Source organism: Diadema antillarum, unplaced genomic scaffold (genome assembly GCF_040938485.1).
Source record: "Diadema antillarum isolate AM-2024a unplaced genomic scaffold, OU_Dant_1.0 scf00000201, whole genome shotgun sequence".
Classification (NCBI taxonomy): Eukaryota; Metazoa; Echinodermata; class Echinoidea; order Diadematoida; family Diadematidae; genus Diadema; species Diadema antillarum.
In genome coordinates, this window is record NW_027271090.1 from 3,381,260 (window position 1) to 3,404,213 (window position 22,954).

At 37.6% G+C, this 22,954-nt stretch overlaps 1 protein-coding gene across 1 annotated transcript; it reads left to right on the plus strand.

The window, feature by feature from the left end:
* Positions 1 to 774: 774 nt before the first annotated feature.
* On the plus strand, positions 775 to 14,941 carry LOC139723871 (transmembrane protein 196-like). The gene is made up of 5 exons (XM_071635076.1): positions 775 to 1,012; positions 4,106 to 4,162; positions 5,286 to 5,399; positions 6,556 to 6,741; positions 14,814 to 14,941. The coding sequence occupies exons 1-5, from the start codon at positions 797 to 799 to the stop codon at positions 14,889 to 14,891; spliced, it is 651 nt and encodes a 216-aa protein (XP_071491177.1). The 5' UTR covers positions 775 to 796; the 3' UTR covers positions 14,892 to 14,941.
* The last annotated feature ends 8,013 nt before the right edge of the window (positions 14,942 to 22,954 follow it).

A 22,954-nucleotide genomic window follows, 5' to 3' on the forward strand; every position in this document is an offset into this window, starting at 1 on the left:
CATGCAAGTCGGTAAATGCACGCTATACATGTATTTTGGTTTGTTTGGTTTGGTTTTATTTCTGCCTTTTTCCAAATCACACGTAACAAAGAATACACATATTTAGAAATTAACATTACACGACGCATAAGCAAGCATACTGTTTTACAAATTAATTCAAAACATATACACACACTATATGAACATGACAGTATTCGATATTATAAGACGTGTAGCATAATATCACACACAAAAATGTTCAGAAGCGAATTGTTGAATTAACAGTTGTAAGTTATGTAAATAATGATTGATTATTCATTCAGAGTATGTCATGTCGTTACAGTAAACGAATTTCAGAAGAAAAAAATAAAAGAGGGGGATTTAAATGAATTGATTTTGAAATTGAGCATTTATAGCTATTATAATCACAGGAAAGCAGGAGACTGCGATCATAAGCAGCAGCTTGACATGGATCGAGGCCTCGGGGTAAAATTCGAGACTTAAATTCGATTTACATAACTGTATGACGGACGTGTCTACAACATAGAATCAATAATCAAATCCAAAATATCGTAGTAATTTGTGAGGTCAAAAATAGAGGGAAAATTCAAAATAGTTATCGTTTTTTATTTACAATAGACATTCTTTTCTATAATTACAACCATTATGAATGCATTTTTTTTCGGGATTTTGTTCACTGTGAAATGGTATTCTCATTTTCCTTCCACATCCAGACTGAAATCAGAGATCACAGTCTGCGGCGCCACGCACATTCACCGAAGGCTAGATGACGAATGCAAACACCTCGCCCGGCGCTATGGTGTCAACAACGGAATCAACCACTTCACAGGAGGGGGAAAAGAAGCCTGGTCTAGCCTGCCCACGATGTTGCTCCGTCACTGTTGCTCTTGTTTTGCTCTCCGTTCCCCACATGATCTTGGGCCTCCCCAGCGTAGTGGTTGGAGTAATCCTGTACAGTCGCGTGCAGATTTGGCTCGCGCACACAGTATCACCTATTTGGAGCGGAGTGTGTGTAAGCATCTCCACATTTTATGCAGTTTAGTTTATTTTCAGTTTAGTTTATTTTGCACCAAGCATTGAAAATATACAGAGCTTACAATAAAACATGAATGTACAAAATGAGATACAAAAAGAGAAAAATTCATAGGACATACAACATACGATTAGAAATAATGTGGCGGTATGACTACATACAAAACCAATGCCATTGGTGGGGGATGCAGCAAGAAAGGAAAAAGCCCTTGTGAGTAGCTGACCCATTGTACTGTAACATACATACCTTTGACAGATTTAAGAAAGAAAAAAATGTCAGTTAAGTTGACAAAACAGAACAAATAAAAACAATGCAGTCATTACAAAACAAAACTGCGGAGGTATGGACGATAACACAGAAAATAGCAACAACAAAATACGCCTTGAATTAGCTATGTTTGTAATCTTCCAATAAAAATTGTTTATATTTAATTTTGAAACTATATTAAATTTGGAGGCTTTAATTTCTCTAGGGATAGAATACCATGTAAGAGGGCCCTGATATATAACTGAATTTTTCAAAAATGAGGTGCGCACGTGATATAGATGATAGTTTGTAGAATTTCTTGTTCCGTAATCATGGATAGTGCAGTTCAGCGAAAAAAAAATCTAAAAGGGATTCTGGAAGTAACTTTTTGTATCATGAATACATAAAAATACCCAACTGTAAAAGATAAATATAAAATTGCAGAATCTTATACAAATGAAAGATTGGTTTTGAATGGGCAAGATATGAAGCATGGTGTACGATATACGTATCGCACGTTTTTGTAAGACACAAGCTCCGTTCAACTGGGTTTTTGATGCTTTGCCCCAAATTATAATCCCGTATGACAAATGTGGTAAAACAATTGAATTATAAATCATTCTTAAAAACGCTTTAGGCATTGACTTTAATTTATACATAACACCAATATTCTTTGCCAACACATTACAAAGGTTATTTACATGAGCATTCCAGGTAACATTTTCATAAAGTATTAATCCTAAAAACTTCAAAGCCGACACACGTTTTACCTGAGAGGCACAGATATTGACAGAAAAATTATCAATATTACATTTCCTCTTGGTAAATAACATATAATTAGTTTTTTGAACATTAATTGTAAGTTTATTTGAATAAAACCACTTTGTCATCAGAGTAAGTTCTTGGTTCAAAATAATTTATAACTCTAAAATATTCTTGTGTGAAAAAAAAATATGCTTGTATCATCAGCAAAAAGAATAAGCTTTAAAATTTCAGAAACATTTAAAATGTCATTAATATATAACAAAAACAGTAAGGGTCCCAAAATAGAGCCCTGGGGCACTCCACATCTTATGCCTGAATTAGTCGATTTATCATTACAGATGATTACATATTGTTTACGTTCACACAAATAACTCTTAAGCAATTGTAATGGTAATCCTCTAATTCCATATGCATAATGATGTACCAATATACTACGATCAAGCGTGTCGAACGCTATACTTAAATCAAGAAATACACCAATCATATTTTCTTTATTCTCAATTGCAGTTACAACTTCATGCCCAAATTCACCATTGCAGATGTGGTGGAGTGGCCCGGCCTAAAACCATATTGATTTTCATGTATTATATTGCACTGTGTAAGAAGATTAAAAAGACAATTGTATATACACTTTTCTAATATTTTTGAAAATACTGGCAAGACTGAAATTGGCCGATAATTACAAACAAGTTCCGGACTTCCACTTTTAAACGCAGGAATCACTCTAACAATTTTCATATTTTCTGGGAAAATACCAAATTCAAAACACTTGTTAAATATCGAACACAAACGTTTTACTATCACATGTATAACTCTCTTTACAACTTTTATGTGAATATCATCATATCCGGCACTGGTAGTTGGTTTTAAATTACAAACTATGTCTGTGATTTCTTTCTCAGTAACAGGGTTAAAATGAATAGTGCGTTCATTTACTTTCACATATTGCATAAAATCATCAGTAAGATCTTGTGTAAACTTTGAATTTAAATCATATCCAATATCAACGAAATACTTATTCATAACATCACATATTTCTTTCTTATCAGATACTTTCTCACAATTTGATATACCACTGCACTTGAATGTGTTAATTTCTTTGCCCATTGCTTTATTAATAATATTCCAAGTTTTTTTCGTACTTCCATTACATTTGTTTAACTGTCCGACATAATATTGTTTTTTGGCAAGTTTAATCATATTTGTAACTTTGTTTCGACATTTCTTATACCCATGCAGTCTCATGATATTCACTCGGATTCTTTACAAATAATCTATACAAACGACACTTTCTTTTACACAACTTACGAATTTCATATGTTATCAATGGTTTACCTTTCTTAGATTATTTTTTGTAACATACTCTTTTAGGAAAACAAAAATTGTAAACATTTGAAAACTTAATCAAAAAAATAATTATACATACTATTAACATCATTTGCGTCAGGTGACCATTCCACATTCTCCATCATGTACACAAAGAGTAATAGTAATATGCAGGCTAAAAGCTCATGGCGGCACTTTTGTTTTTAATTAATCATCAAAAAGCAAAAAAAAACTTCCCTGGTGCCACATTACGGAGAATAACATGCAGAAGGGGTTTATGCTCAGTATCACCAGGGAGATGGAATTAACCACCTACCTGAGCATACCTTTCCACGACGTTTACCACTTTACTGTATATTGAGACATTAACCATGTAAAACTTTGTTTCGTTAGTATATTCGAATATTCTCTTTTCTGTAATGACTAATTCAAATAGGCCCCTAATGTAGATAATATTCTCAGAAGATATGAACCATCTTTACATAATTATTATACAGTAAAATGTATGTGATTTAACACACATTAAACTGTGGCATTGTTTGCGTGTACACTGTATAGTAGTCGGCCGGTATCTTCGTGTGTGTGTGCGTGTGTGTGTGTGTGTGTACGATATGCATACAAAATGCATACTGCAATCAAGTTTAATTTGCATTGCATATCATCCAAACAAACACACGCAATGAGGATCAAATCAAGTCAGTTTTGCTTCTATATACCTTTTATTTTTATTTGCAGTTTTTCTTCTGCGGAGTTTTCGGTCTGGTTTCAGCAAAGCGGAGAACACCATACACGGTAAGTCAGGCATATAAAATGATGAAAGACATAGATCACGACGGAAATTAAACTTTAGGTGCATGATGTGAACTAATTTGACCAAAATATGTGGCGGATGATATTTCTCTTGTTCAGATCAATTGTATTTGTATAGTGTTAGTGGCCGTTATGAATTTGTAGTGTCATAATAAGCACTTATTTTCTCTTAAGGAAAAAAAAGTTGCATTTACATTATTTTGTTGGAGATGGAAAATAATGAATTAATGAATAAATTCAAATTGATTCAAAATGAATTCAAATTGATCGCATGTTACTTGTACTCATTATATTCATATTTGCTGGAAATATGTGTCATTGAACCTGAACTTGAATGCATGGATTTATTTACAGTTTGTTTGGGTTTGTAATAACGGCAAAGTGTCTGATTGTTTCATCATGATTAAAATCAGCTGTTTTCCGTTTATTTCACAAATCATATTTTTGTAAATCTCGATCTGATTACAAGAGTGCATGTCTTTCTACCTCAAACAAAGCATCATAAATGGGAGTATTAATGTGGAGGACTCATCCATCGATCACTGAATGTCTTCTTCCATTCGTTTCCACTGAGTCACGGCATCGTCAATTCGTACTTTAATCGACCAATGAGAGACTAATGACTAATATATACTAATCACTAATAATCTCTTCCTTTGCTGACATCAGGTTTTCCTTATGTAATATGCATAATTACATATTTTACCACTTTATTGATAATCTTAGTCACTCTTTAATGTTTATAGATATTCTCTTTTCAATTTTACCAAAGCATGGAGTGAAAACAACGTGGTTGATACGTCCGAAGTCCACGTGCGTGCGCGCGCGCACGCACCAAACACAAAAGACAAGTTCACATAGCAGATGCATGCTTAAAGAGTCGGTGTTGGCATTTTGTATCGTCACATAAAACATAGTTCAATGACTTCATAATCAATACTAGTCTGTACAAACTGCAATGATGTGTTTTATCCGCATTTTAGGAATCACTAGTATCAAACAACGAATATAAAATGCTCATATTCTGCATTGTTCAAACCATAATGTTAATCTGTGGCATTCACCGTTAATAATTTTTTTTCTTCCTTTTTGTTTTGTCCGTCAGATTTTCTGTTTCGCCTCCTTCTCGCTCATCAGTCTCACGGTGGGCATCATCGATATGCAGCTCTTACGCCTGGGCCTTGTCAATCACACCACGGATGGACAGATATTCCTGAAGGTAAAATGATCGGATTGATCACCCTGAGAGGGCAGCAGCCACTGTGATGAGGGTTGGATGGAATGGCACGGGTGGGAGCATCATGTCTGGTCGGGATTTTTTTATCTATTTATTAATTCTTCAATTTATTGATTTATTAATCTATCTATCTATATATCAATTCATCTATCTATTTATTTATTCATTTATTCGTTTGTTTACTTATTTGCTTGTTATTCTGTATGTTTATGGTTGATATTTAAGCTTAGTAATAGCCGTTGACGTCTCTTTTCTCAGTTCTCCTCATCCTCTTCGTCTTCTGCATCTAAACTGTGCTGAGAGCCCCGGAGGTGATAATGATAACAATGATGATGATTGATGATTTTATTTCTCTTACATAGTCTCACTTAACCCGGCAGGGCATAACCTCTTAGGCCCGAATTCACGAAGGTAGTACAAATGAAACCATGGTTTAAACCATGGACAAAAACTAGGAAACGCCAAGTGTCGCAGGGAATATTGCGTTACGAAATGGGTCATTTCGTCAACAAAATGACCGTTTCGTTAACGAAATTATCATTCCGTGGACGAAATGTTCATTTAGTTACAAAATTTTGTTATTTGGTTACAAAATAATCATTTCATCGACGAAATGACTGATTTCGTAACGAAATATTCCATGCGACACTTGGCGCTCCATGGTTTTTGTCCATGGTTTAAACCATGGTTTCATTTGTACCACCTTCATGAATTCGGCCCTTACAGTTTAAGTGTATCGTCCCCCACTCGAGTCTGCTATGATTGCTGTTGATTGTCAGCGTTACATCACCATCAATGCTGTTATTATTTTCATCTTATTTTGGCCATGATTAGAAAAGGGCTTTAATTGGCATTGCTTTTCTAAAAGCAATAACAGGGCTTCAAAGGGGAACAATGCTCACAATGATGAGGTCAATTTAAGTTTTGGTAAGATGACAATGATGATAAAAAATGATGATAATGACGGCAGTGACAGCAGTGATGGTGATGGTGGTGGTAATAATAAATATGATGATGATGATAATGATAATAAAATAATAATAACATGATTATAATTATGACAATTATGATAACAATAGTAATGATGACAATTATACCAATAATCAATGCAACTGTGGACGTTCTCCTTGACACACAGGATCATTTCGATCTCAGGATCCTGGTGGCTCTTGGCATCGCTGGTGGTGAGAGCTTCTTCTGCGGTCTCAGCGCCTTCATCAGTTGCCTAGTCGCCCAGCACGTCCGGCGGAAGTTGCGCGACGGGGGTCAAAGGGTCGTCACCGCCGAGCAGCTGATTGCGCAGCGGCAAGAGCAGATCAGACAGGTGGGTATTTCCGTATGCTTCATGAGTAATGTAGTCTTTCTTACCTCATGAAAAATGCAGCGTAATAGTGGATTAAAACATCGACAAATTAATGTTCCACTGAATTGGAATTCTATCGAGGTCATGACACGGAAGAACAACGATAAGCAGAAGAATTCATGTGATTGATTGATTTTTGTTTTCTTTGATTTATCCTGTTTACTGTCGTTTATTATCGACTACGTGCAGACGAGTGCAAGGTATAAATTGCTGTTTGTCTCCTTGTTGCAAGAAGGGCGTTATTGATTCTACAAACTCGAGCTCATTTTTCTATTTTTGTGCTAGTTATTCTATATAAATGTATTTTGATGTTACGAGAACTCGTCTTCACAGCACCCATTTGATAAAGTTAGCCGTGTATTTTTGAGGTGTCTGTATTCCGAACTTTAGTATTCTCAGAATGAATCAGGTAATTAACAACATTTTGTATACTGCAAGCAAGTATCAGATGTCAAAAAAATGCTGAACGAACCAGACGCTAAGATGCCTGTCATTAATTCCTGTTCATCAGACTCGAAAGACTGAGACAAAATTGTATCTTTTCAGATACAATTTCAGTGTCCCAGAACATGTTTATTTTGACCAAATGTAATTTGCTAATAACAGATTTGTCAAAAATTTCCTTTGATAATTCATTATACAGAAATACCATCATTGGCACAGTAAAATAGAGAAGCGAAAGGGTGACCGAGAGTCATGATTTGAAATGACTCATGTTTTCTTAGATTCAGTTTCCGCTATAATAGTGTAAAGATCCATGATATAATATACTGTACTAGTAATTCGTAACGTTATTTGCGTCAATCATGTGCTTTCATTTTCTTGTCACAACCCATCCGAGCTTTCTGTTCTTCACAGTAGATTTGTTCTGATATAGAGAGATTTTGTCACCTATATATGGCATGTTTACAGCATGCTCTAGAGTATCATGTCTTCCATACATACCCTATTATAGCGTCATCCTGTATTTAACGGCTGGAACTATTCGAGCTCGTTAGTGCTGCAGCATTACGTATAGCGACCAGTCTCCCTCCCACCGACTGTCACACTGCCCGTATTTACACGGGTTCCATGATAACGACTCATTTGCATCTTGTTATTTCTATAAATTAGCTTGTGCGTTTGCTAATTCATATATCCCTTATTTGTTGATATCTGCAAAACAAATGACGAGGGAATTTTAACGTAGGGAATCTATTGCCTATAATGGAGGTTGAAAAGCCGACCGATTATCAAGATTCAACGGCAGTATGATAACAACATCCTGCCAAAACCTCGAGACTGTATTAGCCACGTGAACGAAATTTTTCGTGTGTGAAAGTTCTTGTGGTTGCATTTTTTTCCTTCTTTTTCTGGCACTTTTCAAAGTCGCTTGGAGGATTCACATTCCTCTATCTTCAATTCAATTCAAGTGATTTTTATTTCCACATAAAGTAATACAAAGCAATATATACATAACGCTTACATGAGTACGTGATATTTTAAGGAACTTTGAATCACATAAGTTTCAACGCAACATGGATACAATTATAATAATATCAACTTTGTTTTTAGATAAATAAACAAGTAATCAATACAATTTTCATTTTGTTACTCTTATGGAAAAGAGGAATTCACAAGAGAAGCATAGCTTGTAAATTCTGGGAATCTTACACATAAGAGTATTATTACGATACTTTTGGCATATTGTTCTGAAGGAGCATGAACGCATACAACTTTTGCGAAAATGTGAAAATTATGACAGAGGCACTTTCGATACAGGAGAGATGTATGCAAGTGACATGTATGTCGCGAGAGTGGGACGTTCATTTTTAATGATTCCAGTTCAAGCCGTTTTAATGATTTGCTTGCATTTAGGTGTTCCTGTTATCTGTTTAAAAATCTCGGACCAGTTCATTTCGGCATTCAAATCATGGCGAGAATAATTCTGTTTGTTCGCGATTGTTGACGGATATACTCTTTTACTTTAATACTTAGAGGATAATAATGTGACTCAACATTTATCAGCAATATTATCATGATAACGTTAACCTAACAATCTGTAAAGTTCATCCATCATGTATAATCATCACTTTATGTCGGTTACTGCTTGAGCTTTTGAAATAAGCGGGACGTGTTCGTATTGTTTTGTATGTGTATGTGTGTTTGTGTTTGTATGATAAGTGCGTATGTCGCGATTTAAATGTGAGTGGGTATCAGGAGTCTATCAGCCCTCTATAAAGTGCATTCAACTTCTATTTATTTATTCATTTATTCATGTATATATCCATCATTTATCTATTTATTAATTAATTCATTCATTTATTCGTTAATTTATTTATCTATTCATTCATTCATTCACTTTTTTTTTATAGAGGTCTCAGATCTGTACGAGGTAGTATGGGGAAGTCCCCCAGTTACATTTTGGATGCTCTTGTACCAGATAATTAGATTCATCACCTACTTAATCTAATGGTTATACTGACATTTTCCTCCAAGTCAATGCATACGAATTTTCACTTCCTTTTCATCAAGTTTCCATAAAATCGCATGGTTTAAGAAAAGAGCTCGATCGATGTTTTGATACTCATCATTTTCATCATGAGATTCCCGGCTTGCCTGCTTTCCTGAGGATGACTATCATTTTCATAGTTTTTCGTTATCATTTCAGTTGATTATTTTCTTCGGAAGAAATACCACTTTTACTTCTGTCACTTACTAAAATTGTATACATTTTCATTCTGCCTCATTTACATTTTCTCCGCTGGCTGGAGTAGACATACACAGCGTTGCGCAAACCAGAAACCTATATACTGCCCTCTAAGGTAGCTGTTTGCCAGTCATCCTATTCTTGCTCCTGTACTGCTCGCACCTCCAATAAATGAACTCTAGCTACAGTGTGCTCCCGCCTCGAGCACCAGGCAACAGCATGCGGGAGACAAAGATAGTTTAACATGCTGCCGCTGCTGCTTCTGATGATGAAAGTATAATTGAAATAAAAGTAATAGGAGAAAGTTGTAGTACTGGTAGTACTGAGTTAAATTCAATTGACATCTAACAAAAATAGTATACTTGATTTAAAGACAAAGTATACATTTGACAATTTACCGGCATATTTTTTAATAAGATGAAAGACAAGTCATAAAGTATAATACTAAATGTACGTATATAGTAGTATCATAGTGGCATCAGTAGGAGTTGTATTATTATTATTATTATTAGTAGTAGTAGTAGTAGTAGTAGCAGTAGCAGTAGTACACTCCGTATAGCAGTGATTAAAATATGATAATAAAATTGTGGTAATGATAACAATAATTCTTAATAAAAACAATGACGATGGGGATGATAACAGTAACAATACAATCTCAACAATGACAACGAAAACATACCAGACTTACTACCTGTTGTCGAAGTGTGTGACAACTTTTTTTTTTCAATTCAATTCAACGAAAACATATAAGTGGAGCACACTTCACACGCGGAGTCAAGTAAAAGTGAAGCTGATAAGTATTTCTCAGCGAGAAAAGCCATGTCATGAGCTTTTCAAAACGATGCCAATACAAACTGTATTACTTGTGGTTTACAACATGGTCCTCATTTCAATGACCATGAATACGTGATGCTATGAGTATTTTCTACTTATAAAAAAAAAATATGCAAAGGAGATAAAAAGACCTACATTTCAGAAGTCTCCTTATTGAGATGATAAAAAATACGAAGAATATTTCCCCAGTAGCCAATAAATCATGAAAATTCGACCTCCGCGATTTGACCGCGGACTGAACTTTGAATGACCCTCCGGTGTGTAGTACGACCATTGAAAGGCATCGCTTGCCATTCATTCTGACAAAAACAGACTTTATTGTAAGACATTAAAACAACTTGCTTAAAGGCACGCAGGTGGGTAGCTAAAGGTATCAAACTTTTCTCCCTTCTTCATGAGCACATTGCGCAATCGTATCCTTGTGGATCATTCTCACTGTATAGGAAGGGGGGAAAAGGTATTCCGCCTTACTTAATCATCTATTCAAAGAGGAAATCCACCCCAAAATAAATGAACTTCAAAGAAAAGAGGAAAAATACCCTTATACAGAACGATACAAAAATGATAAAAAATAAGGAGGATATGACATTTTGAAATTTCACATTTTTTCAGAAATCATTTCTTGACCACTCCTTATGAATATTCAAATCAGTTTAGTTGACGATGTCATACTCTCACAATTTCTTATTCATTTCATGTACAAACATGACAAAAATCTCATATTTCAGCTATATAGATATACTTTTCAATTTCCGCTATATAGATATACAATTTCTTTTAAAACCACCCAAAATAAAAAAGAATAAATGTTAACTCTGATATATCTTTGTATAGGAAAATGCTCTTACTTTCTTTAGCTGAATATATTTTTTTCCCGAATTTCATGTACAACATACACGAAAAACTGTGAGGGTATGACATCATCAACTCGCTCATTTGAATATGCATAAGGACTGGTCAGGAAATGTTTTCCGAAAAAAATGTGAAATTTCAAAATGTCATATATTTGTTATTTCTTATCCGATTTTTGTCATTTTTTGTATAATTCTGTAGGGGATATTTTCTCTTTCCTTTGAAGTTTATCTATGCTGGGGTGGATTTCTTCTTTCAGTCCCGCCACGTTTGTGGGCAAATAGGCCTAGAAATAATCTTTCACTTAACTTTTCTAAAAATTTCGCTCCAGATAGTAAATCGAAATCTATATTGGCATTTTTCTCAGTATTTTCAACATTTTGAGCAATACCTTCTTTTGTATTTGCGTTTGTGTGTGTGTGTGTGTGTGTGTGTGTGTGTGTGTGTGTGTGTGTGTGTGTGTGTGTGTGTGTGTGTGTGTGTGTGTGTGTGTGTGTGTGTGTATCTGTGCGAGTTTTCAGCATAAACTGCTTCACTCTCGACAGTGAGGGCGCCGTCAGCAAGCCACCTGCTCCACATACATCAACTGCACTTGACCGTGTGAACCATTCCGAAGAAAACAACTTCTTCGAATAAGACGGATGAAAATGATCCCACATATTGCTTGGCAGAGACCAAGAAAATTACACTTTCTTTATTACATGCACTCACTACTACGATTGTGCACACACAGTGTTTCTCAGTCTGCGGGAAATTTTACTGCCAGACATAGTTGTGTGTGAGTTTTTTTATTCCTGGTGTAAAGTTTCTAATACCTGATATCATTATGATAGCAATAGTATTTAAAATTTGACACATTGCTCATGATTGCTCGCACTTTTCTCGCGTGTTCCATCACGTACGTTGTCATTCCAAATCATTCTCTCTATCCATGAAATGACCCCTTAATCGCCCCATGCACCAAACTTTATCATCATATCAATTCCTTCACAACACTTTCCCCGTCTTATTCATATTCCACTGCATCCAATAACATTATTGTCACGAAAACAGCATGGAATCACGACTTGTGTCCATTCAGGAAGTCCTCTCTGACAGTCAGCGCTATAATACTAACCACGTGTCACTTGCAGGAAAAGTTCGCTCAAAATAGATCAGGATGGATGCAACTGCCCTCAGGCCTAGTCCGATCTAAATCCTCTGACATCTGGGATTAAATGGTGATTAGCTGATCCCCTTGAAGGTGAGATTGGGGACCTAACAGTAACACCACGAATGGCTAGAGAATGGTACCATACTGTGTAATGTCCAGGTTTTTCCCTGTACGAGCCTACCTGGAGGACGCCCTTGAGTTCACATTCATCCTGTTGAATTTTCTGTATTTTCCTTGCAGCTCTTACAATCATCTTATCGTCAGTCGAACATGGAGTATTTTCTTTCTGTTATTTCTTCTTCACCATGTCTCTCTTCCTCCGTCTCGATATTCCACTTCTCCTCCACTGCGTTTTTCCATCCTTCCTTGTCTTCCCTTCTTCTTCTTCTTCTTCTTCTTCTGTTTCTTACTTTATTTCTGTCAGATTTCTTTATGCTCTGCCTTCACATTGACTTCACAGTTACCAACTTACTGAAGTGTATGATGTAAAGTCTTTAGATAAACTACATCATATTGCTGATGAAAGTGATCTTTTCAGGGCAGAAATTGTTTGTTTTTTATTGCTATCATTATGACAACATGACATCGATGGCTGCACTTTTTAGTGGTTCACCCAGCGATCTCTTTTTATGTAAAACATGTGTGTATGTTTGTGTGTGTGTCCCTACGTGCATCTATACTATACAGTAGTCGATGGAACGTTTGAGTATGTGAGTAGAATATTGTGGGCGTGGCTTGTCTATAAGCGGTTGCCAATATCAATCTGTGTGTTTGGTTAGGTTAATGAATGTGGCCTGATGTGATGTTGATTGTAGCTACAACTTCCATCGCTTATTTTAAGCCTGGTTCGAAAAAACAACAACACATTCTGCTTATGTAGGTCCTACTACTCATTTATATATTACTGAACATTGTAGGAATGCATCAAATTTATCATAAACAATCCACTATGTCCCATCGCCCTATGCACAGCTCAGTTGATGTTTTCACAGTCATGCCTACATTGTTCGTGTTCAAGCCAAGAAACAATCACTTTGAAATTTAGTCGTCAGGGGAATGAAAATGCATGTGTTCATATAATTATCATGATGTTGGCATAGTTAAACGACTCGCTCGTTACGTTGTTCTCATTATGCAATGCTCCTGCGGGTGATCCTGACATCTTTCATTCCAATTTGCCAATTCAACAGCGTCCGCTCTGGATAAATCAATAGGGAGCTTTGAATTTTCGCGACGCGGACGTTCAGAGGGGGAAAAAAACTGTTTTGAACATGCGCAAAATTGCTTATCAAAATCGGTGTATTTATAGCTCGCGTCGTCTGAGTTTTTACTGCGCGTTCTGGGCTATTTTTATGTCCGCACAATTCACGACGTACATGTATATAGAGCAAGAGAGCTACTTGATGCACCGATCGTAATCTTATGGGGGCGCCATTTTACTTTTAACATAGGTCGCATCTCCGCGTAATCTAAATTTACTTTTTCAACACGACGCAGGGAGAGGAGAACGTCCAACGCAATCGTCGTCTCAGACGTCCGCGTCGCAAATCTAAAGCTCCCTAATGAAAAACGGAGAAGACAATCAAGTGATTCATTGTAGTCGTTCATTAAATTTCTCAACTCACACAGTCAATGATGGCATATCAAACTGAGAGGTCTTCTTTCATTAGCCTTCATCAATACTACATTGCATCTCACATGAATTTCATATGGGGAAGCGTGCCATATCATGCAATATTTTCTCTAAGTAGGAAGTGTTCGGCACTTTTGTTTACTAAATAACTAAACCATGATGGGCTGTAATCTGAATCTTGAACAAGGCTTCGTCCTTTAGAGACACCATGGTAAATGTGACTATGATGAAGACTGCCTCGAAAACACGTCATCTTCCGTGTTTCTGAGGTAGATGTATTACTTTTCATGCTCCTTATAGCACCTTATTACTTATATTATTCATTTTGTCTGTGCAATTTGACAGTTTTTACTGAATATTGGCCTCAACATTTAACAAATCTCGGCGATGTGTGTATTCACAAGATTTATTTTCCCCTTTCTCTTTCGATTCTCTTCGTCCGTCTGTTATACGTTTACTCATGTCGGTCTGTCCTACCGCTGATCCTCATGTCTTTGTGAACCTATGCACTTGTTCATTTAACCCAATCGTTACAACCACCCCTTCCCATCACTCTACGTCTCTTTCCATTTGCTGTCATCCTCTGTGAACGTCACCATTCACCAATTTAAATCGTACCCTGTAAATCCTCGATCCACATCCCCCCCCCCCCCCCCCCCCGTGTCTTTCCTCCACGTTGTGATCCTGCCTGCCGAACCGCGTGTTTATTCTTTGTTCCTCCTGCGGTGACGGAAATGTGCCACCTCTCCTCCCTCCCCTTCCCCTTCCCCTTTCTCCTTTTTCCTCCTCTCCCTTCCCCTCCCACTTAACACCCCTATCCCTTAAATGGCATGTACATGCGCCTCGGTGTCAACTTTGCCGGTCGCCCCTAGCAACGAGAACACGAGCGGAAAGTAATGGAGAAGATGGAGAAGGAACGAGCAAAGTCGATCAAGTATCATCGAGTCTGAAGAGCGCCACCTTGTGACAAGGACCGGAGCGTTTGCGTGAGGGAACGCCACAGGAGGATGATTTGTAATGATTTGTCATTAATTACTGTTGTTATTGCTTTGTCTGACAAATATCTGACGGTTTTGTACATTTTGTTCTGATTTTCCTAATTAACATTGTCAGTGTTCCCTACGTAAATATTAGCAACACCAAAGAGAGTTCTATGTTTTAAAGTGTTGATTTTCCTTTTGTTTTCGACGAATGGATAATGTAGCTGCCTGGAGCAAACGCGTAAAGTTGGAAATGTTAAATCTGACATGTTTCTGAATTGCAATTTTACTGCTTATGGTCCTAATAGCAATTTGCTTTTATAGTTACAGTTACGTAATGTAACAAGTTTACCCAGCCTAAGATATGGTTGTTAGTTTCGAGTTGACATATGAATGCCAGAACGTCGCATGTCAGCCTTTTCAAAGATGCCATTTCTGATTTGATGCGATGCCTAATACCACGAATACCAAACACAAGCCCAGTCAGTAGAAATTTTTTTCTTTTTCTTTTTAAATTTCCGAAAACTGTATTCGTCCATCTCTTTCTTGAATTAGGGTACGCTGTGTACATTGTACCAATGAAGGAATCGCAACAGTATATACTGCTCTCTTGCCGCAGCAAAGTAAAGGGGGAGGGGAAGAAGAAGAAGAGGAAAAAAACTATATCCATCAGATTTCCCATATGGAAGTCAATGTAGTCGACATTTTCTCCGAAAGTGTTTTGGCCGAATTTCTAGGTTAAGGGATTTTAACACCTTTGTATACCAATGATGCAAATGTGCACAGATTCCCCACACATAGCTACAGTCAGGAAATTAATGTAGCGCAAAGAGGGTTAACGTTAATGTTGCAAGGTGATACTTCGCATCGCTTAATCCGTTGAGGACGAGTCCCGGTACACTGGGGCAGGGTGTCTATGGGAAATGCATGTTGTAGCAAAATCAGTTCCGTCCTCAACGGGTTAAATCTCCGAGAACTCAAAGGTAGCATTGTGATTTGGGCTTTACGTAAGTTGAATACATCCAGGATTATAGGAAGTTAAGTTTTCGTTTCGCTTGGAGTGTATATGTGTGCATAATGACGCCTCTAAAATATAGCCGTGAAGCTTTTAGGCTAATTAGCAGAGCTTGATTAAGAAGGATATCAGTGGGCGGGCCAGGAACATGTAGCTCGAATCTCTCCCGCTTCCATTTGGACCCCACATGCAGACAGAAGTGAAGAAAAAAATCGACAGCATATCCTGTGTAACCACGATGTGACTAATCATTGTATGGATAGTCTCATTACAAATATCCTATTTTATGTGTTTTTCCGAGAAAAATCTGGGTGTCAGCTATACCACTAATGATCAGAGATAGAAAGAGAGAGAGAGAGAGAGACAGAGAGAAAGATATTGAAAGAGAAAAACAAGATAAAGAAAAACAACAACGAAAACAAAATGTGGCAACAACTTCGAATCTATTTCACGTCCCAGTCTGCTTCCGTGCGTTGTCACCGCGGTGGTGCAATAGATCAACGAAAACCAGATCAGGGGGGCGTTTCATCAACGAGTTCGTCGGAGTTTTCACCGACAAATTTGCTATCAGCCAATCAGACGCAAGGATTTACACTGACAACTGTTAAAAGCTAATGAAATCCTTGGTCTGATTGGCTGATAGCAAATTTGTCGGTGAAAACTCCGACGAACTCGTTGATGAAACGCCCCCCTGAACGGATGCGGCATGTGTATGGGATGAAATGTGATACCCCTGCTATCTCAGCATAGAATACTCTGAGCATAATCATTGTACCCATCTCTGTCGTCACAATGAGATCTCATTTGAAATAAAGCTCATCAATCGATGAGCAGACCTCTCCCTCCAAAAATCCATTCCAATATTTTTCCATCGTTATGTTTCGATGGTACCGTAATGGTGATCAGGCTTTTTCCCGTTTGTGTCTCCCTTCTCTGAAATGATTTCCCTACCCATATTCAGGACTTAACCCCCATTGATGCTTTCAAAACGAAACTCAAGACTCACCTATTTGAAGACCAATGTTGATGATTATGCAATTCATGAATGATTTAAATTTGTAATTGACCCTATACGTCTTTTATAGTGGACTGTAAAGTGCTATTTTTTTTTTTTTTTGGGGGGGGGGGGAATGTTGTGCAAATTTTCTCATATTACTATCATTATCATTGAATTGCGGAATTGTAAATGCCCCCCCCCCCCCCCACATTTCTGCGTGAAAGAAGTAAGTTGGTAATTGTGACAGCAATAAAAAAGAAACATATATTCATGATAATCATAACATACAAGAGTAAAATAAATGTATGCCAATTTACTTTTCGTTATCAGTGATTTACTTCTGATCCGGGAAGTTTTGACTCTGCTAAGTTTTTTTCTTTTGTATTGTTTTGTTTTGTACCGTGTTTGCTGTGAAGACTTGGGAAATAATCATGAAATATAGTTGACAGGAGGTACATGTATTCCAAGCTTTGTTGCTTTCCCCTTTTTCTGCTTTTCTTACTTTTCTTCCTACATTACCATAGTGGTTAGCATGATGATAATAGTTGATTATGACAATGATGCCGATGATATTATCAAGTATATTATAACGGTGAATGCTGCAGTCATCATTTCAAAAATTCTACCATAACTCGAGTGATCTTGGATGTTACTTTGTCATATCCCACTTTCGGGACTTTCAATTTCCAACAGTTTTTTTCACTTTTCTCTCAGTTTAAAGGAGTTTAAAGTGAATTGCATATAACTACTCCGTTCACATGAGAGGTCAATAAAATTACGTTATACGGAACCTGTGTGTGCGCGTTGGAGGCAAGGTTGCACAATGTAGGAACGCGCAATGGTATCATTGAGTTCTAACCCGTCAGCTGGTGATTACTCAATAACCGGGAAAGTCCGCCTTCCTGATGCCTTGACTGTGATTATGTAACCTTAGTAGTCACTTTACTTCCTTTTGACAGTCTTAATGGTCACATTTGGTCATTGGATTGTCTGTAGATTCCGCTGATAAATCGAAAGTGTGGCGAAATGGGATGTTGATGATGATGATGCAGCATCGGGCATGCCAAGGTGCGAAACTGAGAAACTGTTGAGAATTCTGCATCGTGTGATTCGAATGATATATCCAGCTGAAGAAACGATACAACCCTCCCCCCCCCCCCCATTAAAAAAAATGCAGTAAGGATCCAAAAATCCATTCATTTTTTTCTGAAATCTTCAATTGATTGCCTTCAACAAATCAACTATAAAGCCAATTATTACAACTGCATTTTGTTCAGTGTGAATTCATTCCTTTGCATTTTCGACATTTTCTACCTATACACTGTGAATCTTGGCCACACTCATTATATACAAACACACATACACACACACACACACACACACACACACACACACACACACACACTGAAATTCAACTGTTTCTTGCTTTATTTCTTTCCCTGTCATGCCTGTTTTAACTGTATCACTTGTCAGGACCCCATTGCACACTCATTTCTCTTTTTTCCCCTTCCAATCTATAGGGTGATTTGCAGCCACTCTGTGAGCCCAGCCAAATAATGACTGGCCAAAGTGTTTAGACCAAGTTGTGACAACTCGTCAAGAGATGAGCGAGGAATGCGGTCTCATCGCCCATCATAATAAGATGATATGGAGAGAAAAATAAGCTTTATTTGTCACGTATATATAGGAATCAGCTCATGTCAGAGCTCCCTTGCTCCTATGCCATGTCCTTGATACACTTCTGTCGGTGTGGAACGGTGTAAGTGATCATTCAAAGTATCTTTAGAAATGCATTAGGTACTTTGGTAATTAATTCGCGCACACCATACATTACTCTTTTGGTGTTTTATAAGTGATTGTCGTTTGTTTTTGTCTATCCGTTATGTTTTGGCAGAATATACGCATTCACAAACATTTTGCATTAATGCCAGATACCAAAATAACTTGTTATTGTATTGGATATCGATTAAATAAAGACTTACATTTATTTTTTCAAGTATTGTTGTTAGAAAATATTCAGATTTGATAAACCGTGACTGAAAGTATTCATCCTTTCAGCCTTGACTCTCTGACCCCTATACCTTTTGTGATCAATTTTCTATACAGGGTTTAACGACTAGACAGACACATTATAGCTCTTTTTACACTTGTGTTTCTTAACCCCGTACTTTCTCTGACCCAGGACTATCGTTAGTCCCGTACCAATTTTTTCAGCTTTTTACACTCGCCAATTAGTCCCGTACTAAGCTCTTGTCCGGGTCTAAGGAGAAAATTGACCTTTTTACACTCGTATTTCTTAGTCCGGTACTTTCCAAACCACATGAAAATTCATGATTACGCTGTGCACTGTACACGTATATACACGCACGCACAGGCAGCACTTGATTACCTCGTTTCTGATTGGTCAGTGGGGGTCGGACTTCGTCTCCCTCGCTTAGCCCCGGATTATTTTTTCGTTCTGTTTACACTCACTTGCTTGGCACCGCAATTGCGGTGCTAACCCTGCTATTTTGCAGGGCCAGATAGTACGGGATTATTGGTGGGGCTAGCCCACTTTGGCAAAAACGAGTGTAAACAGAAAGTGGGCTAAGGATAGTCCCGTACCAACGGTGGGGCTGTGCCCCCCCCCCCCCCCTTAGCCCCACCGTTGGTACGGGACTAAGCAAAAATTTACAAGTGTAAAAAGCCCTATAGTCCGGGATTATCGGTGGGGCTACCCCACTTTGGCAAAAACGAGTGTAAACAGAAAGTGGGCTAAGGATAGTCCCGTACCAAGACGGTGGGGCTAAGGCCCCCCTTAGCCCCACCGTTGGTACGGGACTAAGCAAAAATTTACAAGTGTAAAAAGCCCTATAGTTCTAAAAGTGTCTCCTATGATAAATCTTTGAAATAAAGTCATCTTGGATATGGACGATTTTGTAAGAGAATTACACAGAACACACCTTGCTTTATTCGTTTTCCCTTGTACATTGCACAAAGAGGGTTGGAACGATTCCATTGTTTCAGCAAAGTGCTCCCTTGTAGCCTATTTCGTCATGTAAATTTTTGCTGTCTATATTAAGAAGTACAATAAACTATACGTTACGTGCTGGAATACAAGACGTGTCTAGACCGATAGATAGATTTTTGTTATACTTCCGTTAATTGATGTTGATATCGCACTAAAGAATTCTGATGTATACTGTACTAGCATTTGCTATGTGAGCCAGAAATGTTCAGGGAGTCGATTTGTCAGACTTATCCATAACATGCAATTTCTTATATTTTGCGACGTCTTTAAGTAATGCATGCTAACCTAGATAGAGCAATTGTGACATTTTTCTTCTGCGTTTTATGCAAGGAAGTCAACGTAGAAATGCGGTCTATGATTTCGGAGGTTTTTGTTGTACATATCGGATGAAATCCGCAATTGAATCGTAGTGGCACGTAAAAGGGCTGGAGACCAATACGATCGTAATATGATGTGGCTGCATATTGCTTAGGCATGTAGACTGTATATATGGTTCAATCAATAGTTTGAATTGTAAATAACAATTTACATCCGCGAGGTTTTGAACGCTCGCCTGTGTCATACACACAAGCGGGAGAAAGCCCCCCACGCCGTTCTGACTAATGTAAAATTGTGGTAATATGGTGCGCACATCTGCCGCTGTGGACGTAATAGAAAGGATGTCACGCAGAGTATGTCTGAGATATTGAGAAAAGGAGAATATTTTTTATGGATCAATTTCACGTTGATTAGCGTAAGTGAAAGACAGAAGGCTTGACATTATTCTCTGCTAGGGTCGGCTCGCTTTGATGTCCTCCCTGCATTAAATGAGCTTTGCCAGAGAGGGCGTAATGAAGAACTATGGAATATTTTCCCTCGGTCCTATCGTGCATCCCTCCGCCTCTGTCTTTAACCATCCCCTTCTCTTTCCCGCCGAGAATCTCTTCCCCCAATCTTCGTCTACTATGTCTTCTAAAATTTCTCGTTCTTTGTTTATGCCGTCTCTCTTTGAGATCTACTAATTGTGTGTCTGTTCCTGACTCTCAGCTTTTCATGGTTTTTTAGTCATTTCCGTCCCATCATTTTTCTTTCATTTCAATTCTAGCGTGGATCGGTGTCACTGATTACTTTACGAACATGACGAAAATCAAAGTGATGACAACAAGATTGCTGTACATTATTTCATTATTCGTTTTTACAACATTCTTATCCAACGGCATGTCTACATTCATTACTTGTATGCATTCATTCTTCAGTTTGACGTAGGTCTGCTCTTTTTTTTTATCTGCTTGACTTTTCTGTTTCTCGTTTTCCACCTTTATTTCCACTTCGTTTGTCAAGGGTCAATGTTTTAACCACATACTTCCAGTGTTACGTGTTGAATTGACAAGTGAGTTGTTTTATGACGCTGCCACTCATTATTACATCGTAACGACCGCCTGAGTTTCTAAAACCTTCATGTTTAATTTAATTGATCATTCTCGAGTATAAGTCTATTGTTCCCTCACGCATGGCATAGGACACCATCAGACACATATACACACACACACACACCACACACTGCGTGTGTCGTGCCGATCTCGTCGATAGTGCAATCATGCTTTCGTGGTGCAGGCGCGCTCGTAATATCTGCTCAATAGCTACACGTACACTAGATGATGTATTACGCGCTTAATCAAGTCTCGGTCGTGTGGTCCCTTGACCCCATGTATAGTCTCATTCTTTCACAACCCCTCGCCGTTTATTATTACTTTGACCGCTTCATATCTACCATCACGCTCTTTACCGCGTTACTTTCGTCATCAGTAGATGTCGATGAACTCCAAGTCACAGGTAAAAGCTCAGGGGGGTTCTGGTGTAAGAACAGTGCGTAGATATCCTATAATGTGTTTACAAGTCAAATGGACCGTATTGTATCTTGTGCCATCATGCGCGCGTGCAATCTTGTATTATAGAATCAATATTTATTAGAATTGCAATACTGGCTTATGACGAAAGCATTTTGTGTACAGTTTTGATGAGAAAAATTAGTCTCAAATAAACACCGTGAAAAACAGTATTTTTTTATCTAGCGTCCTTTCTGTGTCCTGTCTGTAAACAATGAGAACTTGGATCTGTAAGACATTACAAACACACACACACACACACATACACACACACACACACACACACACACACACACACACATATATATATATATATATATATAATATACCTGCATGTGTGATAGAGATAGATAGATAGATGAAGAAAGAGAGAGAGAGAGAGAGAGAGAGAGAGAGAAGGAGAGCGGGAGATGGAGAGCGTACTTTAACAGGCCAAAAAGGACATATATATATATATATATATATATATATGTGTGTGTGGGTGTGTGTGTGTGTGTGTGTGTGTGTGTGTGTGTGTGTGTGTGTGATATACCTGCGTGTGTGAAAGAGATAGATAAATAGATAGATACGTAGATAGATAAAGAGAGAGAGAGAGAAGGAGAGAGGGAGAGGGAGAGCGTATATACTTTAACAGGCCAAAAAGGTTATTTATCTGGATTAAGTTGATGGCTATAACGTTTCGAATTTCCCAAACTGTTATTGGCCCTTAACTCCATCCAAGATTTCGGTTAGGTCTGCTTTCGTGAATTCGGGCAATGTGACATTTCTGGTATCTTTGATCATTTCATCTTACATAGTGATGGGCAGACACAACGTCTTAAACACTCGGATACAAACTTTGCTCAAATACAATCTGATCTAATTTCAGTCACTTTCTTCAGATTGTTGCAATAAAAACAATGAGGAAGTTACCCTTTCAGTAATTCTGTACATCACATAATATGATTTATTTTTCGACAACAGAGAGATGAATTATTATACAATTTCTGCACATGACGAAAAATGATTTTGAAAAGAGATCATGCCAGTATTTTGTTCCTCAATACAAAACAATTTAGAATTCATGATATAAACTTCAAACATGCTATTCGGATAACGAATACAGTCAAATCAAATGGGTAAAATCGAAAATGTCTAGCTAAAAAA

Excerpts from the sequence above, each read along its gene's own strand:
- LOC139723871 (XM_071635076.1), top strand. The coding sequence starts at position 797 with ATGGTGTCAACAACGGAATCAACCACTTCACAGGAGGGGGAAAAGAAG. Across the intron at positions 1,013-4,105 it reads CTATTTGGAGCGGAGTGTGT|TTTTTCTTCTGCGGAGTTTT; the intron begins GTAAGCATCTCC and ends TTTTATTTGCAG. Across the intron at positions 6,742-14,813 it reads GGCAAGAGCAGATCAGACAG|CAACGAGAACACGAGCGGAA; the intron begins GTGGGTATTTCC and ends GGTCGCCCCTAG.